Source organism: Lissotriton vulgaris, chromosome 7 (assembly GCF_964263255.1).
Source record: "Lissotriton vulgaris chromosome 7, aLisVul1.2, whole genome shotgun sequence".
NCBI lineage: Eukaryota > Metazoa > Chordata > Amphibia > Caudata > Salamandridae > Lissotriton > Lissotriton vulgaris.
In genome coordinates this window covers 1,289,158,902-1,289,183,210 of record NC_141695.1, presented here as the reverse complement: position 1 = coordinate 1,289,183,210, position 24,309 = coordinate 1,289,158,902, and the positions used below count along the sequence as shown (strand labels likewise).

The 24,309-nt window shown below is 47.3% G+C and overlaps 1 protein-coding gene across 7 annotated transcripts in view; it reads left to right on the top strand.

Moving 5' to 3' along the window:
• TEP1 (telomerase associated protein 1) overlaps nt 1-24,309 on the top strand; it is a 1,080,103-nt gene that overhangs the window by 882,676 nt on the left and 173,118 nt on the right. For all 7 annotated transcript variants that reach the window (XM_086931874.1, XM_086931872.1, XM_086931869.1 and 4 more), the window contains one exon: nt 1,830-1,962. In XM_086931874.1, coding sequence (XP_086788000.1) covers nt 1,830-1,962 — 133 coding nt within the window. The remainder of the gene's footprint in view (nt 1-1,829; nt 1,963-24,309) is intronic.

Sequence of the window (24,309 nt, the reverse complement as noted above, 5' to 3'; positions counted from 1 at the left end):
ACCAGGGTTGGTATTGCTGGGGTATCTATTCTAAGGTAAGGAATCTATCACTAACGTGTCTCTTTCAGATGCACAAGTTACTACTTCTGTAACAATATATCTGTAAGAGACATTAGTTAGTGATAGATTCCTTACCAACCCACCCATCCTCCCCGTTCTGCGAACCGATATCTAGGGTTAAGGTCATCCCCTTTCAGTGCCCTAGTTTCATGGCGCCAGTGTTGGTTCTATCATTGCTCTGCGTATCTGGCGCGGAAAAGCTGTGTATCAGAACTGGCGTCAGCGTGCATGGGCGGCGTCTATGTACTCCGACGACGTCATTCCGGCGCTAACGACGTCGACGACGGATGCGGAGCCGCGAACGACGTCTGCCGGTGCGCCAAATTTTCCGGATCCAGTCTGACGCCTGGGGATATTCTAAGGTAAGGAATCTATCATTAACTAATGTCTCTTACAGATATATTGTTACACAAGTAGTAACTTGTGCGTAGAGCTAGGTAGTGTGGATTTGCAGTGTTTTGGCCTTTATTTTCAGATTATTTCCTCCATAACTTGAGTCTAGACTATTCAATGGTTGGATCAGCTATTAGGGGTGTCTCTAACTTCAGCATTATATTCTTGAGGGCTAAAATGTATTCTTTTTTGTGCTATCATATCTAATCCTGTCTCGGAGTACTTTCTTGTCCACCTTCCATAACACTGTAGGGGCATGGATTGATTCTGTATTGACTTTGAAATATAAAGTGGAATATGCATGAATTCCAGCCATGTCTCAGGTCTCTCAGCTTCCAAGGATCCAATCTGCAGTTGGTTCTTCTGTTTCTGTTACTTCCCCTTGTTACTACTACCAAGTGTGTGTGACCAGATATCCGTCTTGCCAGATATTCAGTTTCTGGTAGAGGAGGGAATTCTACTGGTATGGATGTATACTCAAGCCTTCAGGGCTCTGTGTGCTCCACGGGACATTGGCTCTAACATGTTGGAAGAGGTATGAACAGATTGTGTTACATTTTAAATCTCAAGTTTCAACCAAAGTAATTTCTGAGTTCCACAAATCACTAAATAATGTCGATAGTGTGTTGCTTCCTTCTGGGGGCCCATAATTACAAGTTGGCTAGTAACAGCCTCTCAACCCCCACCTCTCACTTCTCCCTGGATGTTACAATGCCACGTCCATTTGTAATTCTGCAGGGAGCGGCTGAACTCTGAGTGCCCCAGTAGAAATTGGGAATTCGCTGTAGAATCGAAATCACCACGCCTATTGCTTGCTGTAATGTACCATTTCCACTGGTACTTAACACACCCATTTTGTCTGCTTTCAGCAGGCAAGGTGTCCAATGGCGCTTGTGATGAGGGTGTTACTTTGATGCGCATTCGCAGACTGAAACGTCTAGGGTTCTCAGTGTCTGTTACCAAGAGAACATCTGGGACAATCAAAGTTTTCTTATTTTTTTCCAGGGTGCAAAAAGGAAAAATCCGCCACAAACAAGACAGTTTGCATGTAAATGGTTATCTACATCAAACTCTATTGAAAGTCCCATACAAAGAACCGTGTGTATACCATTTGTGCTCCTTCGTGAAAGAGCTGGGATATAGTGTCAGAGAGGCTGCTAATTCCTATCGCTCTCAAAAGCAACTTGGGCCTCAGTTCACTCTTTCAATAAACATCCAATTGGAGCTTTCTAAGTCCCATACCTAGAACTGAAGATTTTGTTTTCACTTCAGTATTCCTTTAGATGATGAATGTGTAGAGCTTCTAATTAAGTTACTTGTGTTTTTACATCTTTTATTGCTCCTTCGATCAATTTCTCTTTAACATGTTTTCCCAGGTGGAGAAATATCAGAGTCATGCAGGGCATACTGGATCAGTCCGTGGAGCCTCCGCCACCAAGGACAGCCCATTCTTCCTCACTGTGGCTGAGGACCGTTCCCTTAGACTCTGGCAAGCACCTCTGCAGAAAGGTACACAGAACATTATTTGTACTTCTACCTTGGTGAGCGTGAGGCCCAGCTGCACTTTGCCCAGTTAAAGTGCAGCCTTATATCATCTTGTGATTGTGGGTATTGAGCATGGCCAGTATAGCCTGGGTTTTCTACAAGTAGCCTTCATGCTGTTTTGTTAAGGTTCAGCAGTGAAATGTGCTGGTCTCTGTGCCCTCCCTTTTTACAACACAGATAGGTATAGGAGTTTCTTCAAATTCCAGGTCATTGTGTAGTGTCCTGCTGGAATCTACCCATTTTTGTAGTACACCAAATTACATTTAAACAATGTCCATCCAAACACATCAAGTTCACGCTGGACTATTCCAGAAATGGGAAGATATAGAATTTAAAGGAGACATTCATCTCAGAAATTGCCACTTGCTATCTCCCCATGTTTCCCCACATGCTCTCTTCATTACTGGGGTGAACAATACACCTGGGAATGCCATGTCCTTATGGCGCTTCGGATGGCTTAGCATAATGAGGTAAATCCACATTGCAAACAACGACTTCTAGTAGACCTCTGAATTGTATTCTGTTGAAGCCAAAAGCATTCCCTTAGGTGGACAGCCTCACAGCATGCCTACAAAGGTGCCACTAATTTACACCAGAAAATCAGTTACTCCGCCTCGGGCGATCCTCATATTTTAATTTTAAAAAACATCAGCGTAGCAGTTACTGCATCACCCACTGCGGCCAGAACACCATTGCGCATCTGGCGGATCCCAACACTGCACATTAGGCTGATTCCTCTACTCTGACTTCCCTACTGTGAATGGGTATTCTATTCTGTTAAGTCACTTGGTAGATCTGATAGACCTCCTCTCTACCCCACTTTTAATAAATATGTTGATCGTTATGTGATTTTCTTTTTAAACACTAAAACAATCAAGTAAAAGAGCAGGCATTAAAATCGACCTAGCATCATTATACACATAACAATAAATGTTGACAATCCAACTTAATGCACACTGCATCATATTCATAACAGTGAAGTCTACCCATTAATTCCAGTGAGGCGGTGGCATATCCAGAGTCCACAGGGATAATCACATTTGTGTGGGCTTCCTCCACTCTTATGTACAATTCTTTCTGCAGCCATACACAAGTCCATATTTTCACACTACACATCCCTGCACTCAAATGTTCTTCCCATTGTTGTGCTATATCACGTCAGATTACTATCAAGTAAACAGTAAAGATTTTGTTGCTGGATTGGTTACAACTGTTGCAAAACATAGACAAATCAGAAAACACCAGCAACCAGAAGTTAGTTAATCAGATCATTATACACGAGACCAAATCATACTGGAGCCGATTAATAGCCACTAATAGAGTTTGTCCACCATATCCTGTTGCTATATAAAATGGTTAAAAAAAGATCAAATGGTAACATGATCGATAACATTCTTAGGGGATCCGATCTCTAGAAGGTAGTAGAAGAAGTTATTATTAATTTCTTTGTAAACTCATTGATGGGATTCTTTATACAATGGGAAAAAAAGTCTGTAAGTGCTACAATGCAATCAGTTCCAGACAAAAAATACATCACTTAAAAATAACGTTTCTTTTTGTCTTGAACAGAATACAATTCGGAGGACTACTAGCTCTGGTCCAAGATTACTATCCAGCCTAGATTCACAACCATGTCACACAATTGTGCTACTTCTGTTTGCAACTCTCTCGCCCCTAGTTCCTCCACATTTATTACCATATAACTGGTTTAATTTGAGAAAGACATGGAACCCAGTTGGTATATTTAGTACTCTGTCCCTATTTCGCCTTCTGAGATTCTGTATCTTTTATCCTGAGAATGCCATTGCCCTCAGACAACAGGTGACATAAATTGTGTTTAAATCTCATCCAATAAGACACTATCAAGCGGTTCCAGCTTGGGCCCAAAGCAAAGGGGAATTTAAACTGGGCGGCTGGCAACATTTAAAAGTGGTGGGGTGAACAAAGTGCCACACAGCTTCTAAAAAAGCAAAATAAAACATCCCCTTCATCCAAAAGATTATAATAAAACATCCCCTCCATCCAAAAGATCATAATAAAACAACCCCTCCATCCAAAAGATCATAATAAAACAACCCCTCCATCCAAAAGATCATAATAAAACAACCCCTCCATCCACCCAGAATAAAACTACACTAACAATTTAAATAAATACAATGTAAATAAATGGTACTTACCCACTGCTGCAGGTTTCCCTCGGTGAAACTGCTGGCTGCTGTGGAGCTCCCCCAACCTATCCAGACGCTATTCTTATGCTGTTTACCAGCATGACAGAAGCTCCAGGATTGGATGGAGTGTCTTGACTGGACGCTCCTTCAGGCCCTGGAGGCTTGTGCTTGCCCACCACCCAACTGTCTAAGACATCTAGGTTAGAGAGCTGAAAAGTGTGCATGTCAGGCTGGCCGTCGTAAGACAGCCGGCCAAACTGGCATGCACACTTTGGAGCATCCAGCCTGCCACTGCTTCAGTCCTGCATGCTGCCAATCTGCAACAGAGGATATGCCCTGCATGTCTCTTTGCTTGGGGGCATTGCGGCACGCACATCTTTAAGAACAAAATTGCAATAAAATCCTTTATTTCACTGCCATTTCATTTTTTCATGCGTGGCTCAGAGTGGGCAGGAATCGGGGGCGATGATCCCCTGCCCTCATGGAGAAACCGCAGCTGAATTTAAAGGGCAATCAGCCTTCCTTTTGTTCGAGTACAATTCTGATTATAAGCTATCTTCAGCCTTACACCTACTTGCCAATGGAATGGGGAAGCAAAGACACACAACTTATCATTTCACAGGTACTTAAAAGAAATTTAGAGACATATTTTTGACTTTATGTAAGAGATGTGCATGCATTTAAAGAATGTCAGATGGGCCAGTACATACAAGTATTTACACGAGCAACATTTTAAATAGCACTTGCTAATTTTTTTATTTAATACTTTTATAGCGCTACTCATCTGATTGTAGGATGTCAGAGCACTTTATATTAAATGCACACACATAGAAAATAAATTTTACAAGTGTGTTGTGTAAATCAATGTATATGATGTTGCATAAGACAAAGAGGGTTTGAAGGTGTAGGAGTTAAACATTGTCTTTATTGGTAGAGACTATTTGCTAAGATTGTATAGCTAGGAAAAACACAAAGTCAGGATTCAAAACATAACGTAGTGCGTGCGTTTCTCCTTTATTACTACACCACAAAATATTTTTAATCAGCCTTGTAATAGATTGAGAAAAAAAATAAGGTTCTAAACCCCTGCCTTTCAGTGTGTATGCGGGTCCTTGATACCAGGCCATAACTCACTGTGCTATATTAGATCTGCAATTTATGAACTGCAAATAATAAAAGGACCTCTTTGGCAAAAACAGTTGACAATCTACCCTAGCTACATAGATAGTCATCAGCGTGTTATACAATTTGCTTTGCAGGAGACACATTAACCATCATTAGCCTTTTATATTACATAACACAGACCTCTCCAGCGAGTGCTTTAACCACCAAAGTATCTTACCATTATTAATATTCCCTGGGTTTACTGGACACCCAAAGCTCTCTGTAGCAGGTGCTTTAACCCCCATAAGGTATTTCAAAACGCAGAGTTTGCAACAAATTAATCCAGAACAGATTCTCGATCACATTTCTCCTTGGTGCCAATTTCTTTGTGCCAGAGTTTTGGAAAAAAATGTATAAGTTGACTTTCAGATTGATTATCATGACTCCACCCCTTTTGACTTTACCCCATTTTTGTTGCCCACATTGATCCCTAAGTTATGGGTTCCCAGAGTAACATTTTTACAATTCCATCTCTGACCCTTGCAAATAACATTTGAAATCCTATGTTTTTGGACTAGCCTATTACTTCTGCTCAGAGAATGGGGGATAGCCCGTAAAAGTGCTCCCATTGTGTTTGCATTATTACCCATAGCACACTGGTTTAGCCACCTACCCCACCAAGCGGAGCCTGGCGGAGAACGCAGTTAATCAAAGGTCCAGAAAGCAGAGCATGACTTGGGGGCTGGAACCTTAACAAGGTCTCCCAACATAGTCCAGGCTTTAAAAAGTACTGACACCGATCCCTTCCGCCAGCACAGGGGGAGAAGACGTAAGGGCACTCAAAGAATAAATCCACTAAAAAAGGCGCTAAAAAGATAGTCACCAATTAGGGAGACAATGGGATCCCTCTAGAGCACTTAAAGGAACCTTTGGGTGTGTAGCAGGTGTGAAATAAAGTACGCCAGTAGGTCACGATGGCACTTGCTGCACCTCGAGGATTCTGCTCAAAGCCCTGATCACAGTAGGTTTGTCAGCACATTGCTTTCACACCCACTGTTGCGGATTAGGGGCGGCAACCACCGTTGTGGGATACAGCATGGACCAAGAGGGCATCATGAGGTTGGGCCTGTGGGAATCCAGAGAATACAATTGCTACATTAGGCATAATCAGTACTAATGATGCTCACTATATTGTCGTTCATGAGTCATCCAGTAGGACACAAAACAGCAAGAAAGAGGTATGTGTCATCAAGCACTCCTGCATTAGCTGGCCGCTGCAGTGGGCGAGTAAAATTCAAAGGGTTATGGGTTTGTAACACAAATTTGAAGTGGTTGAGCATGCAGGAATGCAATGGGCCCAACTCCCCCAAATGTTATGTTATATCAGATAGAGACTTCTAGCACAGATTCCTTACCTTAGAATATTCCCCAGGCGTCGGACTGGAGCCTGAAATTTTTCTGTCCAGCCCCCATGAATGATGGCAGCTGGCATATGTTGTTTCCACCCCAGTGCATTAACCTCAGTTCCTTCTTTTCCGCGCCATCAGCGCAGATCAGTCAGTTATCTTTAAAATCTATTTTTTTAACCAAGTGTGTCTATCTTTTCAATTTTTTTTAAATATGTCTTTAAAGAAACCTGTAGGTTTTAAGCCTTGTGGTGCCTGTTGCAGACATTTGTCTGACAAACCTCTACATGGTTTGTCTTTGGTGCCTGCAGGAGATCTTGGCTCCAGGGCCTGTATCGAGTGCAAGACAATGCAGCCAAAGGCTATCCGAGAGGGAGCCATGAAGCTCCTGGCTGCTTGACACATGACTCCACACTGATCCAGGTCCCGGTCATAGACAAAGATCCCGGGACCCTTATAGCAATCATTCATGCCTGTCATCGTCACACTCCCAGACTTCACGAAGGGGCCCTCGACTGTGTTTCAGCCGGTGGATAAGCCCTCTGCGTCAGTCGGATTCTCTGGCCCCGTTCCCTGACCGACCTTGGTTGCGAAACCTTAGCCTCCACTGGGATTTGTTGCAGTGACACCGTTCCGGTGCCAATCCCATCATAATTCTAGACTCCGATACAGAACCAGATCTGTGTTGAACGATCCTGGCATTGGCTCCGATCAGACTCTTGACAATCTGAATCGGAGACAGTCTTATTTCCCAGAAAGGACCTGTAAGGATTATGATTGGAGTGGATCTGAGGATCCATATAGCTATCCCTATTGCCTAGAAGAGACCATTGCAGAGGATAACTGGTGTGAGGCACTGGCTAATGGCACTGGTCGCCTCTCCCCTCCTACTATTGCTATGGAGGTAGGGACCTCCTTTGCAATGGTGGTGCATAGATTTGCTGAGGTCCTGAACCATTCGCTGGCCATGATGGAAGTCGAGACAAACGTCTTGACAGAGGTACTTCAACCTGGGCTATCCCCCCAGAACCCCTACTCCTCTTTCATAAAGTCTGTATTGATATCCTGCTGGGAGCCTGGATCAAGCCCTGCACAGGTGTTCCTATGCACATGCCTGCCAACATTGTCCAGCTCTGGAGGACCCAGCCTTTCTTACCCAGCCAAAGACCTATTCTCCCAAGCAATTCCAGCTGTCAGAGTCACGTAAAGTTCACCAAATGCTGCGGAACGGATACAACCGACTCGCTAGGCAGAGCGATCGCGTCGTCAATGGCACTCAGATGCCACATTTAGCTGAGTTCATTTGGCTTTTCAGGGGATGTCAAGGAATCCCTTAAGGACATGCCCTTCGATAGCAAGTGCCTTTTTAGTGACTAGGCACTTGAGCGTTTTAAAGATGGCAGGACCACCGCTAGGTCATAGGGGCTTACCATGGCCCTCACAGTAGCCGCATTCTGCCTTTCGCTCTTTCTGTGGCTACAATAGGGGCTACGGGTCACGTCCTTTCAACCCTAACCACCAGGCTCCTTAGTCTTTTGATGGCCATGGACATGGCTCCCACAGACCTCATAGGAACCAAGACCAGAGGTCTACCCTGTCCACCACTTCCACTGCAGCAGCAGCCGCCTCAGCCTCAAAGCTTCTTTAATAGGCCTTTGTAACGTCAATGGCAGCAGGTTGGCGGCAGGATCTAGTGCTACTTTGCCAAACTGGCAAAAATAACTTATGACAAATGGGTGCTTCAGATTGTTCACTGGGGTTATGCCCTACCCTTTACAGAAACCATGTCCTTTGCCATTGTCCTTAGATCGGCTAACGAAGGACCACCTTTCGCTCTAGCAATAGGGCTACAGGCTCTTTCTATCGAAAGCAGCAATTGAGAGGGTGCCAACATCAGAAGTAGGTCATGGTTGCTATTCCCTCTACTTTCAGGAGCCAAAAAGGATGGAGCCCTTTGTCCTATTCTCGTTCTGCATCCTCTCAATTACTTCCTGAACAATGGAAAAGTTCAAAATGCTCACTGTGGCTCAGGTCCTGTCTGCCCTGGATCCCGGAGACTGAATGGTATCATTGAACTTGCAGGATGCACATTTCCATATTCCTGTCCTGCCAGTCTACAGAGGTTACCTGCAGTTCAAGGTGGGTCACAAGCCTGTGCATCCTTTCAGCTATACTAGCACCCCTGGGGTGTTCATGAAAATGATGGCTGTGACCGCACCCCCTGTGGCGTTATGGGTTCCAGTCTTCCTTTACCTCAACAGCTTACTGTTTAAAGCGAACTCGCCTCAGGCAGTCGTCACCCACCTCTAGACTACGGCAAACCTTCTGCATTCACTGGGGTTCTCTATTATTGTGCCAAAGTCACACTTGACTCCCAGTCATGCTCTCCCTTTCATCAGAGCCATTTTGGACACAGTACAGTACCCCACAATTGCTCCGGAGCGGTGAGTCCAGAATATTCAGGCTACCATACCGATGTTTCAGCCTCTATTCTGGATTTTGGTAATACTGAGACTGTTGGGCCTCATGATTTCCTGCTCGTAAAGCATACCCTTTGGCATATGCAGGTTCTGCAGTGCAGTGGGACTTGAAGTTCCATGCAATTCAGCATCAGGGCAATCTCTCCGACCTGGTCCAGATATTGGCGGAAACAGCAAAAGACCACAAAGGGCGGGTGACGAACCGTGATTATGTCAGTGGTAGACTTCTCTCCCGTCCCCCACTCAGAACTCTCTGTGGTCACAGATCCGTCACTCCTGGGTTGGGGGCGGACATCTGGGAGAGGTGGAAATCAGATGACTCTGGTCTCCGGCGGAGTCTCAGATCCACGTCATCCTACTAGAGTTGAAAGCAATTCGCTTGACATTGAAAACCTTCCTTCCTTCCATTATGAGAAGGCTGGTTGAAATGTTCACAGACAACACTGCCTCCATGCGGTACTGCAAGAAACAGGACGGGGTGGGGTCAGGGACCCTGTTCCAAGAGACTCTGCTCCGCTGAACAAGATTTATTTATTTATTTATTAAAGTTTTGTATAGCGCTAGCTGGACCCAAGGGTATCAGAGCGCTTCACAACAAACAGAGGCATCAGACAGACATTGAGGATGGAAAACATGGCAAGGGGCACAGCAGCCAAACGCAAAACAGGGCGGAAAGTCATAAACAAGTCAACCAGCTCTGGGGTCACAGAGATGATGGAACTTCAAAGTCCAGGTGGAGTTCTAGTATGCTTCAGAACGCTCGAGGAAAAGTACTTTGAGTAACTTCTTGAATTTCGGGAAGGATGCGGTCATTCTGATGTGTGGGGGGATGGAGTTCCAAATCTTGGGAGCATTACCCGCAAAGGATTTGCTAGATGTTGTGTGTTTCTGGGATTTCAGAGGAATGAGTAGGAGCGTGTTGGAGCTTCTGAGGTTTCTAGACTGACCGGCCCTTTTGAGCTTGTTGGCCAGGTATTCAGGTTTGCCTGTATGCAGGGCTTTGTGTGTGAGGCAGGCTGTACGGAAGCTGGCTCGTTGGTCGATAGGGAGCCACTTCAGATCCTTAAGAGCTGGGGTGATGTGCTCATATTTCTTTGTTCCTGTGACCATTCTTGCTGCAGCGTTTAGGGTAGAGGTCAGAAGTCTCAGGTGCGATTTGGCTGTTCCAGTCAGAGTAGCAATGCCGTAGTCAATTCTGGAGAGTACCAGAGCCTGCGTGGCCTGTTTCATGTCTTTCGTGGGGAGGAATGGTTTCAATTTGTAGAGAAGTTTCAGGTTCAGGAAAGCACTTTTGGCAGTTTTTGAGATGTGTTCTTTCATGTCCAGTTTGGGGTCAAGGGTGATCCCTAGGGATTTTATGGAGTTCGATGGAACAAGCGGAACATTCAGGGCATTTAAGGCTTTGAGCCATTCTAGAATTTGGGGGTTTTCATCTTTGTTTGAGATAAGGAGCACTTCAGTTTTTTCTTCATTGAGTTTGAGGTGGTTGGATGAGAGCCAGAGTTGAACTTCAGTAAGTGTGTGGTTCAGTCTGTGGATGTCTGTGATCGACGAGGTTTCCAGATAGTTGTGTGTCCGCATAGAGGTGGAAGGGGATGTTGGCTTTCCTTAGAATTGAGGTGAGGGGCTCCATGTATATGTTGAAGAGTTGTGGAGAGAGTACTGACCCTTGTGGGACTCCTCTACTGATGGGAAGAATGTCAGATTCGCAGCTTTTAATTTTGATTCTTTGTGTGCGGTTGTTGAGAAAGGAGGAGAACCATTTGAGGACAGTCTTTTCCAGGCCCGCTCTCTCTTGGAGGACATTGAGTAGCAAGGCATGATCAACTGTGTCAAATGCAGCCAATAGGTCTAAGAGGATGAGAAGGCTGCATTGGTTGGAGTCGAGCGACATGTGTAGATCGTCCAGGACATTAAGGATTGCGGTTTCTGTACTGCAGCCTTTTCTGAACCCTGATTGGTATGGGTCGATAAGATTCGTGTTCTCTAAGCGCTGGGATAGCTGAGACAGCACACATCTTTCCAGAATTTTAGATAAGAGTGGAAGGTTCGAAACTGGTCTGAAGTTGTTCATATCCTGGAGGTCGAGGCCCGTTTTTTTTTAGTAGTGGCGTGACTTGACCTATTTGGCCTATTAAGGCAGTCAGGGATGGAGCCCTCGCTCAGAGAGCTGTTAATGATCTTGGCCCAGATAGGGGTTAGAGTGAGCTTCAGGTCTTTGGTCAATCTCGGGGGAAGCTGATCAAGGGAGTGGGTTGAGGGTTTGGCGGTGGCTATGAGATTGCTTATCAGTTCAACCTGGATAGGTTGGAAGGAGGACCAGCGAGTGGTTGTGGTTGCTGGTCTGAAGTGGGAAGTTGCAGAGGGGTGGGAGGAGGGCATAGTGCAGAGTGATCGATCAATTTTGGCAATTTTTTCGTTGAAGAAGCTGGCAAAGTCGTCACATTGGGATTTGGACGCCACCATGTTGTCTGTCATAGGAATGGAGATTTGGTTCCTGATGATGTTAAAGAGTTCTTTGGGGCGGTTTTTGGCATTGTCAAGGGCCGAACAGAAGAAGGACGACTTTTTGTTCTTGATATGGTTATAGTAGATTTTGCAGGCTGCCTTTAGTTGGTCCCGGTTGGGGGAGGAAGGGTTGGACCTCCAGGTTCTTTCCAGGGATCTTAGGTGTCTTCTTTCTTCGTTAATGTCAGTGGAGAACCAAGATCTGGAGGGGATGCTTCTTTGTTTTTTTAGTTTCCTCGGTGCCAGCTGATCTAGGACGAGCTCCAGGTTTGAGTGATAAGGCGAAGTGAGTTCCGTGGTTGTGAGGAGTTCCGTCGAGTTCGGAAGGAGTGAGCTAAGACCCTCAGGGGTGGGGAATTCCTATCTCCCGACGCCCGAGACATCTAGATTTCTTACAAGGGCAAGAGGTTTTAATTTCTAACTTGTCCAAAGGACAAGTAGACAGTCTTTTGCTTTCTCCCTGAGGTGCTTGTGTGGCTTCCAAGCCCTCCCCTGGTTCTTTCATTTTCTTCGAGCACAGGACGCAGCTCCAGAACACAGACATCACTGGAATGTAAGAGGCTGCCTTAAGGGCCTCATGGCTCCTGCTCTGACTTTAATCTTGTGACCCCTCTGCCTTTTACTCTGTGTTTCACCCTTGAGCCCCAAATCGACCACAAGATCCCTCCTCACCCTCGCCTCCGGGGGCAAACAATAAAGCTCATGCTTTCCCTTCTCATGCAGCCCCTGCACAACCATCCTTTACACTTTGCTTTGCCTGTACACCTTATGTTTCACTCAGTGACTGTACTTGCTAACCCCACCCCACCCCCTCTGCTGCCCCCTCCGACTACCCTGACCCGCTCCCCTTGGCCTCTCATATTTGAACACATCCAGGGCTTACATTAAAGTTAATAAGTTTGCCCATGGGGAATTGATGCAATCCTCAGGCGCTCCCTCATTTCTTTCCTTGCACTGGGTTTCTCGTCTCACTTTGTGCGTGCACCAAGGGCATCTTAACACGCCGTTGTAGCATCTACAGCAGCTGTGGAGTTCTTAATGGGCCTCTTCTTTCTGCAGGTCCAGACAAAGGTTCATAATTAACATGAAATGGTGGATGGATATATACATGGATGAATGAAAGGATGTATGTAAGAATGGATGAGTGTAAGAATGGATGAGTGAAAGGATGGATGGATGGATGAGTGCAAGGGTGAATGAATTGATGGATGGGGTGAAAGTGGATGGATGAGTGAAAGGATGGATGCAAAGATGGATGAGTGAAAGAATTGATGGATGAGTGAAATGGTGAGTGAATAGATGGGTGAAAGTGGATGAATGTGTGAAAAGATGGATGGTTGAATAAAAGGGTGGATTGATGGATGAGAGAAAGAGTGGGTGAATGGCTGATTGAGTGGGTGGATGGCTGATGGAGTGGGTGGATGGGTGGACGGATGGCTGGGTGGACAGATGGATAGATGGGTGGAAGGATGGATAGATTGATGGGTGGAAGGATGGATAGACTGATGGGTGGAGAGATGAGTGAAAGAGAGGATGGATATGAGTGAAAAGGAGGATGGATGGGGTGAAAGACGGAAGAGCAAAAGGATGGATGGAGGGATGAGTGAAAGGATTGATGGATAGGAGTGGAAAGGAGGATGGAGGGGTCAAAGATGGAAGAGCAAAAGGATGGCTGGATGGAGGGATGAGTGAAAGAGTGGATGGATAGGAGTGAAAGGGTGGATGGATGTATGAATGGAAGGAAGGATGGAGGAGTTTGAATGATAGATTTGGAGCTGGAAGGATAAATTGGGCCCAAGGGCATCGTGAACCACTCGCTTTAGCAGCTACAGTAGGGGTGGAGCTCTTGATGAGCCTCTTCTGTCTGCAGCTCGGCAGACAAAGGCCCATAATTAACGTGTAAGGGTGAGTGAGTGAAAGGATGGATTTGCGGGTGAAAGGGTAGATAGATGAGTGAGTATTAGTGTAAGTGTGGCTTCCTAGATGGATGAATGAGTGAAAGGATGGATGATAGGGATGGTGGATGGACGATGGATGTGTTGATGAAGGAAAGGGTGAAAAGATAGATAGGTTGCAGGGTGGATGGATCAGTAAGTGAAAGGATGGATGAGTGAAAGGGTAAATTGATGGATGAACAGAAGAATGGGGGTGGGAAAGGATGGACAGATGGCCGAGATAGATGGATATGTTTGGGGATGGATGGGTAGATTTGGATATGGATGGGCGGATGGATGAATTAACAAACAGAATGGTGAAAGGCTGATGAAAGAATGCATGGAAGCCAATGAAAAGGTGAAATGCTAGATATCAGTGGGTGAATGAAAGGATGAATGGGTAGATCTGCAGAAAAGAGGCAAAATAAGGAAATCACTAGTATTCAAATCCTTCTATACTATGAGCCTGACATAACCAGAGAGGCTATTATCCGAGCTCTTATATAATGAGTGCTGCCAATTTTTGAGGGTGCACTACATGATGGCACCAAAGGGACAAGTGGATTTTGTACAGGACAAGTAGATTTATGAAGCTACCTGTCCTATGGACAAGTAGATATTTTATTAAATTCCACACCCCTGACCCTTTTCTAGCTTGTCAGGGGGGACTCTCGATAAGTTTCTGATCCACTTGGGGGAGGTTTGAGTGGGAGGGACGGCAAGCGCCGAATGATTGATATGAAAGAGGATGGCGTGATGGTCTAACCAGTCCACTGGGATGATGTGGTCAATTGAAATTGTCTTTCTATCCGCGATGATTGCATCCAGGGTTGCTCCTCTGTGGTGGGTTTCCTTTGTGCAGTGCTGGGTCATGTCATGGTCTTGTAGAAGGGTGGTGAGAGATTGGATGAGCGGGTTTTTTGTTACATTCCATCTTAGGTTGAGGTCGCCCAGAATTATTCTGAAGTCGCTGTTGAGAGCGGTTTGAGTGATCAGATCCGTCAGCTGAGCGCCAAATTCGGAGGAGTTGCCCAGGGGATGGTAGAGGAGAAGGCATTGAAGTGGAGGGTGGTGAGGTGAATTGAGGTTGACCGAAAGGCATTTAAAGGAGTTGTATATGACGGAGGGAGATTAAGTGATGGAGAGGTCACTTTTGTGGATAATAGCTATTCCGCCACCTATGTGTACGGGCCTGTCTGTGTATAATTGAGAAACCGGGTGGCACCAGCGTGTCCATGATGGGGATGGATAGAGTGTTTAGCCATGTTTCAGTGATGAAGGCTACATCTAGGTCGTGGGAGAAATGGTTTCGGCTATTTCTGTTGCATGTTTGACGGCGGATCGGCAATTGATGAGCATACAGTTGATTGGGGGGTCGGCATTCAAAATAGGGTTGACAGAAGTAGCTCTGGGTAAGGAGGAAAGATAGGATAGTTGTCTGGCAGCTTTTCGGAGGGGCGGGTCCCTCCCCACTCCAGTGATGACTTGAATTTAGGAGAAGGGTGAGTGGTAAGGGGGAATTGCTTGGGCTGGCTGATTAGGAGGGGTTTCATAGGAGGCGATGAGGGAGCTCACTTCCTGGGGCGAAAGGGAGGGAACAATTCTTCTAGGACTGTCAACTCTTGACTCTGTCCTGGGCTTGGAGAGAAGAGGCCGGGAGCCTGTGGGGGGCATGTACCCAATGTAAGTAAGAGAGTCAATCCTAGTGGGAGGCGGCTGGAGGTGGTGAGGTGGAACGTCCGGGGAGGGAAGCTAGAGTTTCTCTAGGGAGGATAGGGTTTCCTTCAGGCCAAAGATCAGAGTAGCGATCTGGGCTTCTAGAAAGTCCAGGCGTTGCGTCAGTTTAAGTGCTGGGGAGGAGGGGGGGTGGATGAAGTTGGGCTTGGCGTGGGAGGGGTAATGGGGCAGGACGTTGGATGGGGGGCGAGGGGGTAGGGGACGGGGGGCCCGGGACCAGGTTAGAGTTCGGTTGTGGGAGGGGGAGAGGGGGTTTGGGGCGAGTTACTGTTGAGTGGTATGACAGGAGAGGCAGGCACGGAATTGGCTTTAGGGTACTTTTGAGCGAGGGAAGGGTGGGGGGAGGGGCTACGGGCGAGTTACTATTAGGGGGGATAGTCGGGGTGGGAGGATCTGATTCGTGTTTCGAGTTCGGATGGGCGGGGGATAGGGAAGGAAGGGGGTTGCTGTCCCTTTGGAGGAGGTGGTTGTCTTCACTAAGGGGGACGGTGTGAGCAGGAGGAGTGAGGGTTCGCGCAGAGGGCTGTGACTCGTGGACGAAGGGGGGACTGGGATCTCTATGGGAAGGAGACTGAGAACCTGTGGTGGTGAGGGAGACGTGGGGAGGTGGGAAGGAGGTCCGAAGGGTAGGGGGGGTGGGTGAGTTCTGGAAGTTTGGGAGAAGGGGGAGGAGGTGAGACAAGACTGGACATTTTGCCGCTCGCAAAACACCTGGCAGGATCTCTGAACACCAAGATGGACAAATCTTGCCATCAATACCTCTCGGATCACAAATGCCATCTTCACCTGCAGGATATTCAATTTCTCTTTCACAACTGGTGAGAACTTTGGTTGGATATATTTGCTATTTCCACAAACACGCAATGTCCACACTTCTGCATGTTTGAGTTTCAAAGGCAGCTCTCACTAGGAGATGCATTTTGTCGCAAGTGGGGCTCAGGACTCCTGTACACCTTCTGCTGATACCATTCCTGCCCCGAGTTCTAAAGAAAATCAAAACTGACAGGGCCCAAGTCATCAAGTGGCCTGGATTGGGCATGAAGAGTATGGTATCCTGAACACCTAAGCAGGAGTCTTGGTTCTTCGATCAGGCTGCTTCTTTCGAAGGATCTCCTGTCACAGCAGCAGGTTAGGTTTCTGCACCCGAACCTGGGCACTCTACACCTGCATGCGTGGAGCTTTACTTGTAACACTTTAGTGTTCGATCAGCCTCCTGGAGTATGTGCTGTCATCTTAGCAACCAAGGGTCCCTCGACAAATAGTGCACATGCCTGCTGATAGGATACATTTGTAGCTTGGTGGGCTGCCAAATTTATTGATCCTCTGTCTACACCCTTAGCTGAAGCTCTTTTGTTTGTACAGTACCTCGCCCAGCAAGGCCTTGCTTTGGGCACAATTAATGGGTACCTTTCAGCCATCTCTACTTTCTTGCAGTTGCCAGTTCAACCCTCCGTGAGCAAGTCATTTATTGTGACACATTTACCAAAAGGTTTACAACACATGCTCCCCCCTTCACCTTTCCTTATGCCCCAATGAGACCTTAATTCAGTCCTAATCTTTTTTTTTTTTTTTTTTTTGGAAAACCTTTATTTAACAGTATGTGCAGACAAATACGGGCCTACAACCCTCAGGCCGGCCTCGACAATAAAGGGCACATCAGCAAGCAATTATACAACTCGGCAGCATATCAGTACGAGCACGAATAGACCAGGTTACATTATACACAATTGTGCCGCCAAGCGCCAGGATGATGAGGTTTAATTTTTTATAAAGTTTTGAAATAAGTCCATAGCAACAGGTCTGGAAGGATCCGAATCAGAGCAATGCAGTTAGAGCACATCACATGATGATCCCCAAGCACTACCCACAAGTTCCCAATCCTCCCATCGACCCAAGAAATGAGAAAGGAAGAACAAGCGAGAAAGGTAAAGAGAAGAAAGGAAGGAGAGAAAAAGAGAAAAGAAAGAAAGAAAAAGAAGGCCCATAGAAAAAAACCAACAAGGAAATATACCCCCCACCCTACACGCATGCAGAGGCTACGGCCTACCTCCCCCTAGCAGTGTGTCTGTCGCCCCAAAAGAGTACCCGAAATGTAGAAGAAGAGAAAGAGAAGAAAAAGAAAAAGAATGTCACGGTTGATCGGAGGAGGGCCAAGGATCTATTCAAAGCAAGCAAAATCGTTACCCGCGGTCACCCAACCCCAGGCCCCGACCTAGCACCCATGTTACATGTACCTCCAACAGTCACGAGTCCCAGTCCCAGCCATATACGTCTCAATGTACAACAAGAAAAACCCCCTTCCTCAGCCTTGGCCCCTTCGAATCCGCAGTCCAACAGAATCCAATTGCAGTACAGCCAACCTGGACGGGATGGGCCACCACGGAGTCCGTTGCAGAAGTCGAGGTATAAGAGACAAGTCAAACTGGAGTGAAGCTCGATAGTAAAGGGCCAAAGAAAGCGCCACTGCCATGCCGTGGCTAGCACAACAGGGAGCAGGACGATGCATAAGTTCCAAAGTAGTGGCCGGCCGATGTACAGGAAGCAAGTCCAGGAGGACGCTCAGAAACGTGGCACCAAAGGACAAGGGAGACGGGCAAAACGGCGTCTGAGACACAAGCTCCGGCCATACCAAGGGAGTAGTATTGTCTGATTCCTCCAGGGCGGAGCCGAAGAGTACCGCAGCGGGCACTGGGACACGTCCCCCGTCGCTGTCACATACCTCAACTCGGGTGATCCACCGACCGTCAGCTGAAGATGTGGCTTAACATGCCGCACTGGAGAATCATCATGGCCAGTTGAAAAAGTCCCATCAAGCCGGTCCCCCAAACCAGTGGCAGAGTCGCGAAAGGCCAACCGCAGGTCTTCCAGTGCAGCCAGGATGTCGCGAAGCCCCAGCGGTGGATCAAGGATGGAGGGTGCTGTTGCGTCCGCCATCTTAGGCAAGCAACCATCGAGCGCCCCGGGAAGCAAGCCCCCTTCGCCAGCCATCGGTATCCAAAAAGTGATGAGCCCTCTGCGGGGCCCTGGTGGTGCAGGAAACGTGGAGGCAGCCGGTCGTGGAGAGGCTCCAAGGACAGAAGGATCTGCGGTGCAGGGAAACCCACCGGCAAGCCCAGGGCTTCCGATGCGGAAGATGGCGTCCGCTGCTGAAGGCTGCAACAAAGAAGCGATCCCGGCCCTCTCCCAGCTGGGCCGGGATACAATATACGGGAGCCGGATACAATGTTGCGAGCGGGGCGCGCTGGGCAGCCGAGCAAGGAAAAGGCTGCTGTGAAAATCCCAGCGCCACGCTCCAGGTCCGGTGCACCGGCTCCTCCCTCTCCGCAGCGGCCGCTGCTGTCGTTGTCGCCGCCGGCCGTCCCCACTAAACAATGGCCCGCCGGCCGTCCCCACTAAACAATGGCCCGGCTGCGACCGTTTGGAAGGCCAGAAAGGAAACCGGGGCTCAACTCCGCCGGGGCAGCTCCGTTCACGACCGGAGTCACAGCAGCGTGGTCAGGAGCATGGCGCGGGTAAGCGTGGGGCTCGGAGGCACAGGATTCTTGCCAGGATATCGACGAAGGGCGCAAGGGTCGGCGGAGCTGAAGAGCTAGGCGGCCATCTCGGCTGCAGGCTAGGCTCCTCCAGTCCTAATCTTTTTGATGTGTTCACCTTTAAAGCCCATGAACATCTGTACACTTAGATTACTCTCCAACAAAAGTTTTTCTAGTGGCTATTACATCTGCGAGAAGCGTTAGTGACCTGCAGGCACTCTGTCATTCCTCTATATCCCACTTCTTTCCAGGCAAACTTGTCCTTTGGACCCGAGCCTCATTCCTCCTGGAGGGTGTGACACCCTTTCACATCAACAAGAACATCACACTGCTATCCTTCTTTGCTCCACCTCACCCCTCCAAGGAAGAAGAACGACCCCACTGCCTGTATCCAAAAGAGCGTTATCTTTCTATATTGATGATACCAAAGACATACGGAATGGTGATCAATTTCTTGTTGGGTTTGCTGGAGGTTTGCTGGAGGACAGGAAGGGAAAGCAGTGCAAAAGAGAACCACCATCGGGTGGATTGTACTCTGCATCAAAATCTGCTACCACTGACCAAGAAGCAACCCCAGGTGGGCTTCTGGGCTCGCTCCACCAGAACAAAAGTTGCGACCACTGCTCGAGCTTACAAGCGTCCCAGTCCTGGACATCTGTCAGGCAGCCAGGTGGGCATTGTTGCACTTGTTTGCCAAACACTACTGTCTCAGCTGTCAGGTCCAGCGTGATGGGCATTTCGTCTGTTCAGTCCTCCAGGACTTTCTAGTCTAACCAGTTCCCAGGCCCTTCTCTGTGTCAGTATTGTTGGGTATCTGTTCTATGGTAAGAGACCTGCGGCTAGAAGTGTCTATTATATGAACAAGTTACGTACCTTCAGTAACACTTTTTGAATGGGCACCCCTCAAATATTTTGACTGATGCTGGTGGGTTTTTGACACCGAGTGTGCACTGAGGCCTGCTAACCAAACCTCCGTGCCAGTGGCCTGACCCTAAAATGTGTGCTGCACTAGCTCTTTCCAATTGGCATAGGCTTAGGCTAACTTAACCTGTAAGTCCCTAGCATATGGTACCCAGGGCAATTTAAGTTAGCCGGTCACCCCAGGAATTGCAGCACTGGTTGTGCTACCTTGGGTGTGACACAGGTAAAACGAGTCTCCCAGTCTGCTATTGTAGACTGAAAGAGCAGATTTAAACTGCTAGCCCTGCTTTGCCATTTAAAGGAATGGCAACGCCAAACCTCCCCCTGCAATATATCTAAGTCACCCCTACAGCAGGCCTACCGACCCCTAAGGCAGGATGCAGCATACTCCATGGGCTGTAAAAACGTGAAACTAGTGTTTGTACTGTGAGAAGACTTGGTCGCCCTATTGGGGAGTACAGGTGATTCTCAAGTCAAAAATTAATGTAACAAGTATAATTGTGGGCAACTTTTACAAAGTTGTCACGTTGTTGCTTTCAATTTCCTGTGCCCCTAATGGTTACACAAGGAGCTGGTACCCAAGACAGCTTTCTGACCTGCTACAAGGCGTACTAATAACTCCTAGGAAAGGAGACAATAGGAGCCTGTACTGGAGAGAGGTGTTACCACCCTTTTGCAGGAATCCACACAGGTTTTGGCCTGAAAAACAAGCGTCCAAGCTGAAACCTCCTATGAAGAGCAAATGGGGAACACTTTGCAGAGGAGTAGCCCCATTGTTTTTTGGCAGACTAGCTGGTATCCAAGAGAGGGGAAACCTGTTGTCAAATCATTTTTTCAGGGAGTGTTGCCCCTTTGGTAGCCAAACCTCATGTATTGGCTTGAGGGCACTGGATTCTGACACAGAGGTTCTCCAAGTTGGGAGTTGACAAAATGGAGCAACTTGGTATAGCCAGCTGCCACTCTTCTGAGGTAAAGGTCATCCGGAGGGAGGAAATCTGGTAGCCTATTGGCAACCACATCCTACCCTAGGTGGATTTACTGAGCATAAATAGGGGCATCCTGGCACCCAGAACTCAGATGTAGATTGGACTGGAAGAAGGACTGAAGACGGACTGAAGAAGGACTTCCCTGCTGCACCGTGGAACTGACAAAGAAAGGCTACACCGACGTAGACTAAACTCTCTGAACCTGGTTGCTAGCGAAGAAGAGGGACTCTGCTTGTGGAGAAGTTGTCTTGGGAGCCTAGTTGAAGCCAAGAGACTTCAAGGGTCAATCAGCTGACCTCCTGTTCACAACACAGGGCTACAACATCTGAGAAACCTGCTTGGACAAGTTGGTAATCTAGAATCTAAAGTCCGCCACCAGCCACTGCAGTGCAGCATCAGAGACCTGGAACTGATGCTAAAAGTTGCAACTGAGTCTGGAGACTTCTCGCCCAGGTAAGGATTTGACTGTGACCGCGATAGCGGGTGACTGGAGCCCAGTGGCCACTGGACTTCTACCAGCACTGAGAAGACTTCAAGGGATGTCGACCCTGTAACCAGGACCTCACCCCCCCATCCCATCATCGAAGAGTAGCAGCAAAAAGACCTCTGTTGACTGCATCAGATCCACTGCATCCTTGAGCATCTTCAGCATCTTGCATAAGGACCACTTCCATTGGAAACGACTGTAATTAATCAAAGTACCTCGAACTGACTGAGGACTGCTTCACTTGCTGAGGTAACTGTTTCTGAGTACCTTGCTGGTCCCCCTGACTTGCTCCCTACAGGAGTTAGTAACCTAAAGTTACTAAGTGACCGCAATACAACTAGCCCATCTTTTTGATAGATTTTTTTTTAAGTGTCATATTGCGGTTGAGTGAAATGCTTTGGTTTACAATAACTTGTAAGTTCTATAGCTCCAGAGTCCTTTGGGGGATCTTTTTCGTTGTGCTGTCTAAAAAGACATTAAATGGTCTATTTTTATAAGTAGGTGTCGGATTTCCTAAGTGTCTTGTCGATTTCTTCTTTAATTGTTTTGGTTCTGTTTAAATGTCGCACACACACATAATATAATACACCACATTTCCTCACAACAATTTATATGTGATAGAGACTCTATCTAGCTACAGATTCCTTACCCACCCTCCCATCATCTCTATTCTGAGAACTGTGATTTCCTTTTAAAGAAGGCATTGAGGACCTCACTTATGCACATTGGTCACAATACCTCAGTTTGACCCCATACTACTGTCTCAGAAAGTAGTCACGAAACTGAGGTCAGCACGCTGGGGTGTTGCCTATATAGGCACCGCTCACATCACTTTTGGTACAGAATGATGATGCTGAGACAATCGACTCGACCTACTCCACCTAACGTCTCGCAAGGTGACTGCTTCTAAAACTTTCCGGATTGTCTGACACCTGGGGAATATTCTAAGCTAAGGAATCTGCAGCTAGATAAGAGTCTCTTCCGGATAAGGCATTAACGGCTATCTGTTATGTCAATTTGAGTTGATCGGTAGAGGCACTATCACCTGGGAGGGTATCCTGTCGCTCTCATTAAGGAACTGCTGGAGGAAAACAAGTGACCAGATATCTTGGTTATACACCTTAAGGGTAACAATTTGACTGACATGGGAAGAAAGCAACTGCTCATCAGCATGAGGCGAGGTCTCGTGGGGGTAGATAGGCTGCTGGTCTCGACAACATTTATATGGTCCAGCCTGATCCCAAGGTTCGAATTGAGAGGAGAAACAGCCCGCAGTGGAGCACTAATGGAGGAAGCTCACCAGAGCTACTGGCAAATACTGCAAGTCCATGGGATGGAACAACATCACACATTGGTTAATTAACATGAAAATACCTGAATACCAATCAAAGAATGGGGTATGCTTGACTGGAGCAGGAATAGACGTTTATCATGAATCTTACAGTAGAGGCAGGCTGTCAATATAGCAAGAAGAAAGTGTGGGGAAGGCCAGCTGGAGGGAGCTGCGAAGGAGCATAAACTCCTTGGCCACGTGGTGGTGATGACAGCAGTGTGCCCCAAAAAGTATACAACCTAATGGTGCAGACACTTCACTTGCACTTCGGGAGTCAGCTGAGGGACAGTTGACACCGCAGGTGGTCACCCCTTGCAAGTCTGTGGTTGTAATAGAGAACAAGTACAAATAAGTCTGCTTTGCTTTTGTTGATATGCATGAGTAATGAGGATGTAACACCTGCTTTTGGGGATATGAATGAAAGTAATAAAGTTCAGCCTTACAATTCCAATGCCTTACAATTCCAACGAGTGTGTCTGAGAAATGTTTAAGTTCATCAGAGTAATGCGGAAAAGGGATAAGTGACTCGATCCCTTGGATTATGTGCTAAGGTCCTTATAGCTGCTAATGCTAAAACAGGTGAATATGTATCTGTTAGAAATGTGGCTCTCTAGTTAGCTGAGGTTTGCACTCTGTCCAAGTAGGGACCCTTATTCTAGTCAGGGAAAGGAAGTCACACAGCTAGTATAACCCCTGCAAAGCAATCCGACGGTTCCTTACTGCCAGGGGAGATGATGCGTCCGTTCCTTACTTCAACGCAGTGGAGGTGATTTGTTGGTTCTTTACTGTCAGGTGAGGTTTTGCATCGGTTCCTTACGGTGCATCCATCTCCGTACACACGGCCTCGGTTCCTTACTGCTGGACGACGTTGATGAAGAATTCTGTACCCATGGATGATGCGTTGACAATCCAGACGCGCTGCATCGATTTCTCAGCAATGAAGCAGGCAAAGTGTCAGAGCGGGAGGGGTGCATCACGTACGTCGGTGATGCCTTGCTCAAATTCGTTCTGCGGCGACGGAAAGCTGGGGCCTGCGGTGAAAGCCATAGTCATTGCGCTGAATGGGAACTATGCTCCTGTGCTGGCAGTTGCAATGCGTTGAAGTTTGTAACGATGCATTGATAAAAACAGATGCTGGGAGTCGATGTGTGGATTTTCTTCTTTAGCTCGCCAGGTTCAACTTCCAAGGGCCCTGGGACTGGATTTGGCACCACTTGGCAAGTCAGGACTCTCAGCAGGAGAGCCCAGGCTCTGGTAGGTGAAGTCTTTGATGGCCCTGAGACTTTTTAACAGGAGGCAAGCACACAAAAGCCCTTGGAGAACCTTGAAAACAGGATAGAGAAAGCAAAACCCAGTCCTTTCACTGTGGGGGATGGAGACAGCTTTGTGTGAGGACAGGCACAACGCTATTCAGGTGTCAGTGACCACTCCTCCCAACACTCTAGTTCAGGAAGGCCCATCAGCTGGCGATGGCCCATCAGGATATGCATGGCACACCTCAAATCCCTTTGTGTGAGTGTTTAGAGTGAATGCACAAACCGCCCAACTGCCAACCAACCCAGACGTGGATTCCACAGGCAGGCAGAAGCACAGAATGGTAGAGCAAGAAAATGTCTACTATCTAGCTGACTCACAACACGCTAGTGAGAGCTAATAGGGACAGCTTACTGTAGCTGCGACACCGCTATTTAAAATAATGTTACTGGATTGAATT